Source organism: Miscanthus floridulus, chromosome 4, assembly GCF_019320115.1.
Source record: "Miscanthus floridulus cultivar M001 chromosome 4, ASM1932011v1, whole genome shotgun sequence".
Lineage (NCBI taxonomy): Eukaryota > Viridiplantae > Streptophyta > Magnoliopsida > Poales > Poaceae > Miscanthus > Miscanthus floridulus.
The window spans coordinates 107,733,674-107,749,156 of record NC_089583.1 but is presented as its reverse complement, the minus strand read 5'-3'; the positions used below and the strand labels follow the sequence as shown (position 1 = coordinate 107,749,156).

Below are 15,483 nucleotides of genomic sequence, written 5' to 3'. Positions count from 1 at the left end.
TCGTACGTATCGAAGCGTACCGTACGTACGTGCTGCTGTCGGGGGGTTCAGGTCCAACTCACTCAAGGCAGTATACGAGTATATATACTATGCACAAAAGCACTGTTGTGTTGCGATTGCGACCCATCATCCACGGTCGATCCATGGTCCAGGGCCGACGTGCGCGTGCGTGCTACTCCACTGGTAACATGGACGCGCGCGCGTGGTTATGGGGCTAGCTTACGGCAGCAAGCAGCCAGCAGGCGCGTCACGAGTCGACGCGAAATCGGATCGCCGTCAGGCGGCGGTCGGATAGGACGGACGGATGGTGCGACGACACTGCGCCGAGATCTGCCGTGCGATTATTGGAGGGGACTCCTCGACCTCGAGGACCGCCGGAGCCCGGAGCCCGGACCCCGGCCGGAGGCCCGCCGGCTGCATCGAGGACCACGCTGCCCACGTCGTACCCGGCGGAGGCGGAGCGGCGGCAGCGGCAGCGGCACGCAGACATCCCGTCCGGCCGTCCCCATCGCCCTGATCCGCCCCGCCTGCCTCCCCGATCCGCTGACCTTGCGCTGCTACCTCACCTCCGTCCCCCCCACACCCCCGCAGACCCAGAGCCAGTACGTACTACGTGCGTGCGTGCTCGGGTCGCGTCGTGCATGGCGTGGCGCGCCTGCGGACTGACGTACGGTGGCCGGTGCAGCGCGCGCTATCGCCCGATCGACGATGTCCCAAGCGTTCCGGACTTTCGGCCGATCGACGGGATTGAAGGGGATTGACACGGCACGTACGGGGTTTTACGAGCCGTAAACGCGACGAATCCGCCGGTCGGTTGCACACCTTGCCACCTTCCAAGCATGCACACATGCCTTCGTGCTGCGCGCCGTACCGTCGGCCAGCTGAATGCGTGCGGTGAAATAGTGGGTGCATGAGTACCGTACCACACCACGCGTCCTAGGATTCGCTACATGGTCAGGGCAGTTGCCGACATTGCCTATTGGTGCAACTAGAAGAAAACAATTTGTAATGTGCTTTAGGTGTACATGCTGCTTGGCTACATTATGGAATATTGAATGCAGTAGGACCGGTGCCGAGATTTAAATGGGACAATAATAAAACTTCCCGGTAAAACACGTGAGCTTAATGTTTGGGTACGTTCTTCTTCTTGACGGTAATAAAACCTTAGGTTCATTATTATCTAAAAATAATAAACCTTAGGTCCTGTTTAGATATAGTCGGATTCGTATCAATTCATGTGTGTTTGGGTGGATTGGAATGAAACTTGAGCTAAATTCCATCCCAACACATGTGGATTGTTTATGGTGAATACAAAACATCCAAACAATACCTTCTTGAAAAATATACACGGTAGTATGTATATACCTCACATTCAGAAGTATATAGAGCAACATAGAGGGAGGTACGACACTATATGACTATGTAAGTGCTAGGCGCTAGCTAAAATATGAGGCTGATAGTTGATTTTTGATTTGGACTTGTGCAACCACATCCAGAGTGAACAACATATATCCTACCTCTGCATATATTTCTGATTAAATTAGGAGACTATATTATACTCTACAAACCACTGCAATTAACTTAAACGACTTGTTATCCTAATATATACAGTTTCAATGGTAATATGTGCAGTTTACGTGTACATTTGTATCCCCCCTCCACCCAAAAAAATGTATAGTGTTTAATAACATAATCTTGATCGATATATTATTTCTAGGGCATTGGAGAGTTAAGCTATATACATTGTAATGACACTTAGGCTTGTTTGGGACTGCTCAACTCCATATTTTTAAAGCTTTGTTTCCGTTTTTTAACCAAACAGGTACAACTCCACAAACTCTGTTCCAGGAAAAAGAGGTGGAGTTAAGAAAACACTTAAAGAGGTGCTCTAGAAACTCCATGGTCTTTTGTAGAGCTACTCCACGATGGAGTTCGGAGACAGTTCCAAAACAGATCCTTAAATATGTGCTTAAGGTGACAAAATAAATAGACACCTATGCAGGAGCCTAAGTCTTCAATGGACAAGGTGGGTTAAAGACTTTAATTGTTGTATGTAAGAGCCCGTTTAAGCAATAAGCATCCATATATAATGACACTGCGATCCCAACTCCACCTTCAACGATTTGTATGCAAAATTGAAGCGTTCGAACGCTTCATGCTGCTCCAAGCGTCGGTCGTGTGTCTGAGTACATCCGTAAGCGCCTCGTTTGCATCATTGCTTGTATTATCCTCCACTGAGGCAAATCGATGCATAATTGCCGCTACGCACCATGTCAAATTAACAAGTTATACACCACGACCTCATTCGTCGTAACCTACTAATTAGTATTATCATATGAGTAATAAAGTTATTCTGCTAAATTCAAAGAATAGACTCATAATGCGTTACCCCATCTAGAATGGGTTGATTCGTCAAACTCTACTTGTGTTCAAAATCGAGGCAAGCAAAATTCATGCACAAAAGAAAAATAAGGAAAGCAATGTCAGAGCGCACTTGCTCCCACTATAGACCGTAGTTTTGTACCTCAGCGTTTTTAGAGTGTTCGTTCGCTCGTGAAAATAGACGACAAATGAAGCACGAGGAGATGAAAAGGTTTAAATCCATTACAAACCACCATTCCCCTCTCTGCCTCTCTGGACCACAATGTGAAAGTGAACCATTTGGTCTAGTGTAGACTTTTCATACATGTCGCACCAAGAGTGGGGCTGCCATCCTAACAATACGTACACAGTGCAACAATACCAGAAACTGAAGAACCCCACTAGGGCAAGTAGTGAATGTAAAAAGCATCTGCTTGTTTATGTTTCGGTTACGCTAGAGATCTGAGCTGTGGATTGTAAACTACTCCTACGGTCAAGTATATGGCCAAGCACTAACCCGCCTAGATGAGGTCAATATGAATGTCTTGACGGCATTAACTAGACTTCGATCCCTGCAATATCTATGCCTTTGCCGCCATGGCGTGACCACAAACCTTTATTTGCATGCTTGCATGGGCCTTGGTAGCATGAGAGCTTTGCTTTTCTCCAACCTCATCTTCTTTAATCCACTACTCCCTCCTCTTAGCTAGGATGGCACCATCATGAGTGCTGAGCCCCAAAAGCAGGGTACATACTACACTAGAAGCAAAAGGTGGCTTGTGTCGAGTCGACGCTATGCTTTTTCCAGGCAATGGGTTGGAGTGGACATGATGGAGTATATGGAGTGTGCATGTATATAGTCCCAGAAAATTCATCACAAAGTCGATAGATGGGCGCCTACAGATTGTAATGTTTGCCTTGGTTGGTCCTACTCTCTTATGCCATGGAGTATATGAATGTCTTGAGTTGTTTTGTCATGGTCATAATGTTTTGAAGACTTGGGCATCCTTTCAAAGATCCTGAGTTTTTTTTGTCATGGTCATAATGTTGTTCATATAGCTAGCTTGTCACCACGACTGTCGACATGTCAATTCTGTCTAGATATAGGACATGCTATATTTACCAATAATTTCGGTACGGTTGATTTGATTCATGTCGTTTGCATGATCTCTGCCACAGGTGGATAGATATGCATAGCATGTCATATTCTAATTATAAGCCTCCTGGACTCCTGGTCCTTGCTAGGATGCCCAAATGTCTACAAATAAAACAGCGTACAAGCAAAGCACGCTATTGGCAGCCCATCAGCTAAGCTAGCCGTGCTTTGTTTACAGCCTACTGTACACGCCTAGCGCAAGTGCCGTCAAAAGTACAAAAGTTTAGGCTTTGGTTACTCGTTGGTCTCTGACTTCGAAGAAACTGAGGCGAGGAGAGGAGTGACAGCCAATGAAGTCCAAGGCCGGCAGTGAGCGAGCGAGGTGGACAGTCGGGCACCAATGCACATACAGTCGCAGAGAAAAGACTTTTGGGCAGCTTCCAAGGACTATGGGAACCCAACGGCAACCAAACCAGGCGTCCAGACCCCGTCGTCACGGCATTCCCGCACTGTTTTTGTCAGCACTTGCTGATGCAGTGGCAAAGCATTAGTACATACTAGGATTTAGGATGGATGGACCAAGATGCCCCTGCTAGCATCCATTCAGCACGTAGGAGTACGCCATTAGCAGAAAATTAGCGTAGCATCATTAGTATCCTGACGTACCGCACTGGCACGTCTGAAACTGGAATTGATGCCATCTCCACATACATGTACATATATCCGCAGGACGCAGTAGATCGATGTGGAACTGTAGCATACTTCGATCGATGCGCAAGATGGAGGAGCTGCGTGCTTGCAAAAGAAATGGTCCTCATGCACGTACGTACGTTCGTCAGGGGCCGGGTGCACAACTTTGGTTGCCCCTCCTCGACACACGGTTAGCCTGAATTCCTGATCCTCCTATACTGTATGCCCGGCCCTCTACCAAAACATCCATCCATATTGTACACAGATGAGTCACTGACGCTGCGACTCACTACTCGACTCGACAGAGCAGTGTAGCTGCAGCACAGCAGCAGAGATATGATGGAGAGCGAAACCTGCTCTCTGGCCGGCCGGTACGTACCAGGCAAAGGTCGTTTTGTACGCGTGGGTTCTTCTGCCCTGCTTGCGCGCGACTGTGAACCCCGCACGTTTAGTTGTTTCTTCTTCGCTGCACCTGACGGGACGGGACATGGGACACGGGATCGAACGGCCGGACGAGTTGAAATCACGCGCAGATGAGATGAGATGAGATCGATCTGTGCCGTCACGACGACACCGCGCCCATGGAGGGGAGGCCCCCTGCGCCCTCGCCCAGCACGTACCACTACGTGCTGTGGTGGCCTGGTAGTGGTGCCCAACAAGTGGCCTCCGATCCGATCCGAGCGTGGGCAAAGGGCAACGCAACCCGCCAACCCCTACTACGGCAGGCCGACCTACGCTACGCCTACGACGCATGCCGCACGGCGTACGGACGTGCGCGCAGTGGCAGTGCGCTGCGACGACGCTACCTAGCGGGCCATGCGCCCATGCCGCGCCGTGCAGCAGTTTCTCGTGCCGGCGGACGCGCGTACGCCAGGTTTATGCCTCTGCCGTGCGTTCCTCGTGGATCGATGTTCCTGATGATGCTCCTCCTCCGAGCTAATGCAGTCATCTTGCGTGCGTTCTGCAGCAAGCAAGCATAGCATATATTGGCACACACCTAAGTAACCGCGCGCACGGAATCCAGCAGCTCTCATGCATGTCGCGGTTGCGGCTTCGTGGGTAGATCTATCTCCTGCTGTCCGGTGTTGCATGCCCGACTTTCACTCCAACTCCAAGGTTTTGCCACTTGTTATCGTGGTCGTCCATTTTACTCCAAGGCTTCGCCACCTGTCAATCGCCATGGCCCCTTTTTTTGTTACGTACTACGGTTTTACCCTGAGCCTGAGGTACAGACAGGCTCACCAGAAAATCCCTAGGCTACATGCATGCTAGATGAGACCACACCCTTACGGTACCTCGTACTTACTCCTACTAGCTCCTGTAGGCGGAAATAATGCATCCAGGCCACATGCATGGTTAGTGTTGCTCGTGTTTAGTTCGGTGAATTTGGAAATTTGTGTGTATTGTAGCATTTTCGTTTTTATTTGATAATTAGTTTTTAATCATGGACTAATTAGGCTCAAAACGTTCGTCTCGTAATTTCCAACTAAACTGTGCAATTAGTTTTTTTTTGTCTACATTTAATTTTCCATGCACGTATCACAAGATTCGATGTGATGGATACTGTAGCACTTTTTAAAAATTTGAGGTGAGAACTAAACACGCGCTTACACATAGGATCTCATCGATCTGCCGATGATCTAAAGATCGGTGTGTGCACGCAGCACTGCAGATTGGACGTGGAAAATGCCAGGAGCTGCGTCGATGAGGACGCCTGCCTCACCAGTCACCACGGACTAGAGCACGTACTACGCCCATGCCGCGCGCAGATGGGCCACTGTTGATCGATCCAGCCATGGCGACAAGAGGGACGAGAGAGCTAGCAATTGGCATCATAGGCAGCCACATTGTTCTCACGTTAGAGCATCTCCAAAAGTATTCTATTTTTTTTAAAATCCATGTTTTTTAACTCCTAAAAATAATTGGGAGAAAAAAAGAAGACTATCTTCAATAGTTTTTTAATAGTTTCTAATAATTCACTCCTAAAATATAGAAGACAATTTTACATCAGGAATCATATACCATTTCTAAATTATTTTAACTAATTTTATATATTCTTTTTCTCTTGTACATTTGCATCTAGAATCCTTTCATATTATTTATTCTTTTTCTGCCCTTCCACCTTTAATTGACCAATGATTACGCGTGTATCCGCGCAACACCCACTCCACGCAAGTTACGCGCGACAGGGGAGGATTTCTCAAGTGTCTAAATTTTAGGAGAAACGATTAGGAGTTGTTGAAGAGGGATTTTTTTTTCTCATCATACCAAAAGCTAAGGACTAGGAAGGAAAACTGGGTACTCTCGGAGATGCTCTTACCTGCAGCCTGTCGCTCAGCTTGTGGGGTTTCTTGCATGCAGGGGTCTGTGAATTGCGATCTATAAGCAATCCATGCAAGTACGAACACAATCCTTTTTCTTATATGCGCCCATATAGTTGTGATTGCTTTGACTTGGGATGAATTTTTTAAGCCAAAATCGATACTACTAACATTAGTATATTTGGTTATTACTCCGAGAATGATATGGTTCCCAAACTCCAAATTAGGGATGATGCCAACTTTTGCGTTGTATCATTGAGTTTGTGATGAACTGATGATGAATTTTAATTAGAGTTTTGCTCAAATACAGTTGTATGATATTTTGTTTTCTTGTCAGTCAAATTTCATAGAACATCATATGTATATTGCCGGAACATCACAAAATGCATCAAAGAACATTATAAAGTACATCACCGAACATCACATGTATTTTAGCAGCCGTCTGAGAGCATCACAGAACATTAAAATACATCACATAACATAATGGAACACCGCATGTGCATAATTTGAACGTCCCAAAATACATCATAGAACATCACATGTATATTACGTGAACATCACGATATTATAGAACATCATGTACTACGTGAACATTGCAGGTTTATTACGTGAACGTCACAAAATATATCATAAGAGCATGACTGATAGTTAAGCAAACCATCAGTCGCCTGCAACAGAGACCGACCCTTTTAATTAACACCTGTTTAGGCATTTGGCTAGCATGCCAGTGGCAGTGCAACACCAGGACCAATGCACTGGATACTCCAAGCGATGACATACCATCCTTGCGCTTAGAACTGTACAAACCAGCGTGATGGTGTTTCCAAGGACCGTCTATTTGCGAGCCCTAAACTTTGCATACATCTTCTTGGATTCCCTGCCTCTTACCTCTATTTGCGAGCCCTAAACTTTGCATACGTGTATAACTAGTATATGAATCATATACGATCATTTCACCACTGCAAACTTTGCATACATCTTTTTATTTAGTTATTGTTTTATGTGTTTTTAGTATTCTTTTATTTTTTACATTTTTTATTCTTCTTTTATCTATTTTTATTTTTTATTTCTTTTTGGCAGCGTTGGCAAGTCGTATAGAATAACTCATATACATACGTTGTGATTGATAACTTTTGTATATAAGTTGTTTCCAAGTTTTTCTTTTTTTTTATTTCTACTTTTTTTCTTTGCCTTTTAATTTTCATACATTAACTTATGTATTTTACATGATCGTATATGATTCATATACTAGTTATACACGTATAATATAAATTTGTACACCATTTTTTTTATATATTTTGGTTAATATGTTATGATATTAATTTACACATAAGTTCTGGAATATAACTTATACGTCTTTACATCTAATTTATTAATCAAGTTATATTTCTAAGTTATACAAACAAGTTATTATAATATAAGTTATCAATATTGAGTTGTACATACAAGTTTGTTCATCTAACTTATAAGTTATACAAACAAGTTATTATAATATAAGCTATCAATATTGACTTATACATACATGTTTGTTCATCTATATCTTATAAATATAACTTTTTACATGCAGGCCATCTAATTTTATCACGTAGTAAGTTATATGTATAAATTATGTGCATAACTTGTCACATAAAAGTTATATGTATAAGTTATACGCATAATTTGTCACGTAAAAGTTATACGTTTAAGTTATCTGCGTTATTTGTTATAAGTTATATGTTAAAGTCAGTACACATAAATTGCTACTAGAAAAAAGAATTCTTCGAAACATATGTAAATGGGGTCTAATTTTATTCGTCTCATCATATAGGATACACCGGTGTAGACGGAATTAAAAACGGATACACCGTTTAGGAGTTATAGCAATTTGAAATAAATGTTTTACTTTTTTAAATGACGTCAGCAGTATGGGAAAGCACGCGTGAAAAGAGAATGCTGGGCGCGTTCAGAAAAGAAAACTGGTGGAAATTATTTTTCCCCATGAAAAGAAAGATGTTGTCCGCAAATCGTTCGCTACATTTTATTTAGGCAGGCGTTAGCTGTTTAGCCAGGCCATGCCCGGCCCCGTGTGATGTCCTATTGCTGTGTCCAAAAACGAGATGGGCTGCAGAGTCCTGGCTTGCTTGACATCAGTGTAACTGCTCTGCTCCTGCTCATCAAGTGTCAGACGACACTGGACTCTGAACAAGGCACGAGGTTTTCCAAGTCAGATGCGCCTTAGCTCAGCATAACACTGCAGGAGAAGCACATGAACGTTGTCCAAACTCCTCATGGACGATGTATATACGTATTCATCATTGGCCATTGGGCTGGGATGAACTGATAAGACCTGCTTGATTGACAATTAATTTATCAGCTGCTCAATCAACAGACACAAAAATCAAATGTTCGTGTACCAATGTACTTGATATATTCTAAAGTGAAGTCACCAACTGGCCACGCATAGTATAAAGATGCCAATCCAAGTACTCTCTCTGCACCTGGATTTATTTGTACAAACTGGTTCTGATAGTGTTTGCAGTACCGTTTTGTTGGGAGTCTTAAAATTTGCAAGCTTCTCCTTGGATTTCTTTTCCGTTCTCTGAAAATATCCTACTTTCTGCACTGTAAAAATGTCATATGTGTGTGTCAGGAAAAAAAAAAGCAAGCCCGAATTTTTAGTGCTTGGTACGGGCGATACTATTGCTACAATGAAAGAGCGTGCTTGTTACCGCTACTGAAACTGAAACGAGAGAGACTGCGGAGTCCTGGCCTGTTTGACATCAGTATAACTGCTGATGAAGTGTCACTGTGTCAGACTTGAGACTGGAGCCAAGGCACGAGGAACTGAAGTCAAATGCCGTCACACTGCACGTACATGACCAGTGAGGCAGTTGCGATGAGTTTCCGTCTGATGTTTTTCGTACTGCACTCAGCACTCGTATGCTGTCACGCTCATGCATGGAGCAGTGCAGGCTCGGTTGTGTCCTCTTCGAGATCCGGTGACCAGTGAGGCATGCAGATCTTGCTACAGGCAGGTACCATACACTCGGTGATCATTTGTTTGTTCGAAAAAAAAATACACATGTCAGTATCTCATCGTCTGAAAGAGCATTTGTGGCATTCTATGTATCATTTTGCTGTTTAAGGTGGTGTTTGGATCCTGTGACTAAAATGTAGGAGGTGTGTCGGGAAGATGTTGCATGTGGTGTTTGGATACTAATAAAAAACAAATTACATAATCCGTCAGTACTCCACGAGATGAATTTTTTAAGCCTAATTAATCCGTCATTAACACATGTTTACTGTAGCACCATATTATCAAATCATGAACTAATTAGGCTTAAAAGATTCGTCTCGCAAATTAGTCGCAAACTATACAATTAGTTTCGTAATTAGTCTATATTTAATACTTCATACATATGTCCAAATATTCAATGGGGCAACGACTAAAATTTAGGAGTGACAACCAAACACCCCCTGATACTATACAGCACCAGGAAGGGGGAGCAAGTAATCAGAGGAGTCTGTATGGGCATCATGCTGCATCCAAGATCCAACAGCATCAGTACTTCTCCAACAGCCTGCAATTTCGGTCTGCCTGCAAGTGAGACAGAAAATGGCAGCCAGCCACCTCCATCCAGTGCTGTCAGCATACGGAAATTTAACTGCTCACTGCCAGCCAGTTCGCGGCCTTCTTGGATAGCCACTCTTTGTTGTCCTCTGTTTCTTCTTCCTTCCTCTCCCCTCCCCTGATCCCCTTGCCATGGACGCCGATTGAGCTCCGTGGCTGAGGTTGAAAACGTTGGCCCTTTACCTTATCTCACCCTGTTCTCCTTGTCTAGTCCTATCAGCTTATTCTCTCTCACAGAACACTATTGAATCAGCTGAAATCAGCCGAAATCAGCCAAGAGTGGATCAGCCAAACCTTCCACTCCCTGCACAGCCTGCGCTGCTACCTCCCACACAGACAAGCCGAGCGCACACATTGAATCTAATTATTAATTAAGCATGGAACTAGATGATGCTTTTGAGTCACATGGATCTATTGCACGCGTTGCATGCTTCCTTTGCTTGAATTGGATGGCAAACATGAAAACCACAGGTCGAGAAGCACGAACCAACATATGGCAGTAAGTCAACATCTTCACTGTTTTCAAACTAGTACCCACAGATTGCAGACCGTACATCGCAGTTCTGAGTAAACTAGTTTACCGAATCTGCAGTTCATCCATTAAGATATCCTGGAGAGCATTCGGCACACGCCACGGTTTTACATACACAGCACAACTCGATTAAGCAGAACATCGAAAACATCAACGGGCCTGTTAATTTGCAGATTCAGCGTTCCTTGATCAGCAACATGGCTGCTTCAGATTCGGGAGGTAATTGAGGCCAGTAAGAAAGGTGTACAATCAAGGATAGAGGTGTTAATTCAAGTATCTGTATCAAGGGTATTACTATACCTGCCTAGTTCCGTTGGAGATTCAACTGTCAGCTTTTATGTCAGCGAGAGCAGCAAGAACCTCAGTAATTGGACCTTCGATTAGTGACCTATTGGCCTGGACCACAAATTTTCGTCATGGAAGCATTAGATGTCGTGTTCAAAACGCCAAAGTATTGGAAGTGACAAGAGGCTGACTTTGAGAGATGGCACTAGTGCATAAATCTCTTCAATGGTCTCAGGTCCGATGTTTGCTATCATGCATATCTGCTGCAAGCACACCACAACGGTTGAGTGAGATGAGGCTGCTATGTGTGACATCGAAAATGTAAGGAAAGGAACAAGAAACTAAGTAACAAACCTCGCCATCATCGACCCCGCAATTTTTTAGAGATCTCCAGCAACCAGCTAAGGAACAGAACTGAATCACGGATACGATGCTAGCTTGATAAAATAATGTAACTCAAAATAGATGCAAGTTCTAGTGTTTCTAGCCTAAACAAAATATTAGGATACTCCAGGGCTTGTTTTGCAGAGTTTGCAGTGGTGAAATGATTTCCATCTTTTGCATATTGGAAAGGTTTGTCAAATGACCTACAGAAGCAACAGGATAGAGTAAACTAGCCAAAGAGCTCAGAGATGTGAACGTAGCACAGAAAATGATTAGTAGGCTAGAAGAAATGATAAATATGAAACATTTTTACTCAGGAATTTTGATCTCGGGGTCCTCTGATAAGATAGCCATATGCTCATGAATTTCTTGCAAGAGTTCAGCTCCTTCACAGTTCATTAGCATTCTACAATTTGGGGGGATATCTGCAACCAATTATAAGAGCAATATGATTTTTTTCCACACATGCCATTGCATGAGAAACTCGCAGGATTAGCTTACACGGTTCATTTAGAGAAGGGCTCATGGAAATCAGATTGTCGTGCATTTCAGAATTTACACAATGTATTTTACATAACCATACACCACTTACATAAAGTCCCATCAAAATACGTGACCCTCATCAAGGACATGTACAACAATGTTGTAACTAGTGTTCGAACAAACAATGGTAACACAGATTAGTTTTCGATTAAAATTAGACTTCATCAAGGGTCAGCCTTAAGTCCGTATCTCTTTGCCTTGGTAATGGATGAGATTACCAGGAACATACAAGGGTATATCCCTTGGTGTATGTTGTTCGCTGACGATGTAGTGTTAGTGGACGAAAGCCAGGCGGGAGTAAATAGGAAACTAGAGTTATGGCGGCAGACCCTTGAGTCTAAAGGTTTTAGATTGAGTAGAACTAAAACCGAATACATGAGATGTGACTTTAGCGGAGTTGTACAGGAGGAGGGAGATGTGAGTTTGGAAGGTCAAGTAGTACCTAAGATGGATACCTTTCGGTATCTGAGATCGATGCTACAGAGGGATGGAGATATTGATGCGAACGTTAGCCATAGAATCAAAGCAGGATGGATCAAGTGACGACAAGCTTCTGACATTATCTGTGACAAGATGGTACCACAAAAGCTAAAAGGCAAGTTCTATAGAACGGCGATTGGACCGGCTATGTTGTATGGAGCAAAGTGTTGGCCTACAAAGATTTGACATGTTCAACAACTGAGTGTTGCAGAAATGCGTATGTTGCGATAGATTTGCGGTCACACAAGAATAGACCGAGTTCGGAACGATGATATACGTGATCGCCTAAAGGTAACACCAATTGAAGAAAAGATTGTCCAACATCGGTTGAGGTGGTTTGGCCATGTCCAAAGGAGACCTCCAGAGGCACCAGTGCATTGTGGAGTCCTAAACCAAGCTAATAATATGAGGAGAGGTAGAGGAAGACCGAAATTAACATAGAGGAGGTAATAAAAAGATATTTGAAAGCCTGAAATATACCTAGAGATCTATGTTTGAATAGGAGTACTTGGAAAGCAGCTATTGAAATGCCTGAACCATGACTTAGGGCTCTTGATGGGTTTCAACTCTAGTCCTAACTTGCTTGGGACTGAAAAGCTATGTTGTTGTTGTTGTTCTTGTATATACCACTTACGATGACATTTGAGTGCTAAATACTTGGTGGAACAACACAAATATATAGCAAAATTCTCAAATGCATTTTACTGGATGCCCTATGTTGTGCACACATCTATCAACAAGCAAGTTGCTAATCAACAGCACCCACCCATTATCTGAGGCTTCTGAAATAGATATTTGCAAGAATAAGCTGACTGCAGAAACATGATCCCATGAATGGCAGAATGTCGAACTCTAAGCACGCCCATTAACAAGACGTGAGAATACACCATGCCCATCTCTACATGGTTTAATTAGCAAGCAAAGTGACCAATTTAAGATCAAGAATCACAGTATATACAAATGGGAGTGGCAAGATTATTTAAGTGGAAAATTATGCGGGAAAAGTCACAAGACCAGTAGAGAAATTAATCCAATAAAGATACATTGGAGGCAACAAATAAGGACAGATTCCAAATTTCTCATAAACCACTGTCTAGTCCTTGTAGAATCAATGCTTGATTCTAAAGATACAGTGAGGAAAGACAGTCTATTCCCAAATACAAATTCTCCCTAAGCTTAGTTCTCAAGGTGGAAGAACTCCCAAAGCCAAGCAGCATGGGTGCTGTTTTGAGGTCCCAAAGTCTCCTGAATGTGTTGAGGCACCAAAATGCACCAAGGAAAATACCACAACACATAAGTTGGCCTTCTTTTCACAAATGGGCTGCTACAGTTTGAGTCTATAATGGCCTTCAAATGAGGTTGAAAATCTTAGCCCTCCATCATAATAGTCAATTTCAGCAATAGAAGATTGAGCAATTAGCATCAAAATAGCTGCATTTTGAAAATTTCACTGAAGGGAACTGACCAAGCTCCAGCTTCAATTCTGCATCGGATTTAGTAGGCATTGTATGGGATGCAGAACCCTTTCCACCTTTGTCACCACTATGACCCTGTTCGCTTGTCTTATAATCCGTACTTTTCAGTTTGTTTTTTCAGCTGGAACAGTGTTTTCCTCTCACGACCAATCAGCCGGAACAGTGTTTCGTCTTGTTTTTTTTCAGCGAAGCGAACGGGGCCTATATGCCTTTCCATTGCTTGCCTCTCCTAAGAAGGGAGATAAATATAGATTAACACTGAGAATATAACAAGTGAGAGAGATGTAACAACAGAAGACGAAAATATCCTGATCTCTAGCATGAATATTTAAGTACATTTTGAAGGGGATGATGTGTAGTAACATTGTGCACGCATACCTTTAGAAAAGGATGAAGGCTTTCCATCAGTTTTTAGGCTCTCAGATGAAGCCTTCCCATTTGACTTGGAGTGAACTGGAGTAAGCTCTTCTACAAAACCTAGAAACAGGAGGCACTATATGAGTGCTGCAGCCTGCAGGTATCAACCATGCGTTACATTATTCATGTGCAGTAACATTCAGCTACATTATAGATTTTAGAATTATCTTGATGTAATGGGGTTCCTTATTTTGCTCTTATCAAAATACTGAAGAAGCACAGCATATATGCAGTTTAATTGTTATCACGTGGAATCTGTCATGCACACTGCACCTATCAATCATGACTCAAGACTCAAGAGTTTTTCGTAGTATGCTTTCCAATCAAAATGATATGATATGCATGTTGACACTTAATTGGTGTCAACGACTAGAGAGTGAATGTGTAGACTGCAAATAAAAACCAAACGGCAGTTAGAAAATGGTATTTATTCATCTGCCACCAGGTTTTCCTTAGTAATATATCAACTATACGAAGCCTACCAAGAAAAGCTGACGGGCATTGCCATGGTATATTGGAATCAAAAGACCCAAACAATGATCATTACAATCATGTGAGGTATTTTTTTTCTCTCCTGAATGTCCTAGAAGATTCCTTACATTAATAAAGACTAGGCAACAGAACAGTAAACATGTCATACATGATATGTCTAAAATGTCAAGAGTTCAATCATAAATACAGATGCGGGAGCATTTTTTGAGTTATAAAATGTCAAAAATTATATCAAGGAAACTGAATGTGCTGTTACCTTCAGAGTCAGAATCTGATGAATCAAGCACAACAACTCTTGGGTTGAGAGAACCCTTGCGCCTTCCACTTGGTACTCGATCCATTGGCAAACTTGCCAGACTCTTATTCAAAGGATATGCGTAAGAAGTTCTGCATCTCAAAACATACATAATTCATATTTAAATTCATCACATAATTGCATAGCAAATAGTGTACCCAGGGGGAAACCAGTAAAGGACAAGTACACATGTCCTCCCGTAACTTTTGCAAATAAATAGGATTTGTTAGGCATATAATACATATATGAACTTAACTATATCAGACCCGTAAAAAAAACCAAATAGAAGCTAGGGTTCGGTTGCTTTGGTTTCGCACAAGCACAACAGTAAGTGAAGAGAAGAGATGCGCATAACTGGGTGTTGGTCGCCGGGTAAGAGCCCGGCGAAGACCTGGCGAAGGAACCGACGAGGCTAACCCGGACACGTGGCACAGGGCGGCGGCAGCTAGCGGCGGTCGTCCACTTGCGCCACGACCTACGAGAGAGAGACGGGGGAAAGCGA

General features: G+C 43.1%; 1 protein-coding gene across 1 annotated transcript; it reads right to left on the bottom strand.

Moving 5' to 3' along the window:
* Positions 1-10,668: 10,668 nt before the first annotated feature.
* LOC136552518 (DNA-directed RNA polymerases IV and V subunit 4-like) lies at positions 10,669-15,483 on the bottom strand. The gene is made up of 10 exons (XM_066544089.1): positions 14,943-15,483; positions 14,156-14,254; positions 13,979-14,006; positions 13,768-13,844; positions 11,593-11,704; positions 11,405-11,482; positions 11,250-11,283; positions 11,087-11,155; positions 10,911-11,006; positions 10,669-10,811 (listed from the first exon to the last, which is right to left on the bottom strand). Exons 1-9 carry the CDS (start codon positions 15,091-15,093, stop codon positions 10,932-10,934), a joined length of 723 nt encoding a protein of 240 aa, XP_066400186.1. The 5' UTR covers positions 15,094-15,483; the 3' UTR covers positions 10,669-10,811; positions 10,911-10,931.

What these genes read in the sequence shown, in the direction of transcription:
- LOC136552518 (XM_066544089.1), bottom strand. Translation starts at nt 15,093, where the DNA reads ATGTATGTTTTGAGATGCAGAACTTCTTACGCATATCCTTTGAATAAG. An exon ending in GCCTTCATCCTTTTCTAAAG is followed by an intron (nt 14,007 to 14,155) that starts GTATGCGTGCAC and finishes CTCCCTTCTTAG; the next exon opens with GAGAGGCAAGCAATGGAAAG. An exon ending in CACTAGTGCCATCTCTCAAA is followed by an intron (nt 11,007 to 11,086) that starts GTCAGCCTCTTG and finishes TTTGTGGTCCAG; the next exon opens with GCCAATAGGTCACTAATCGA.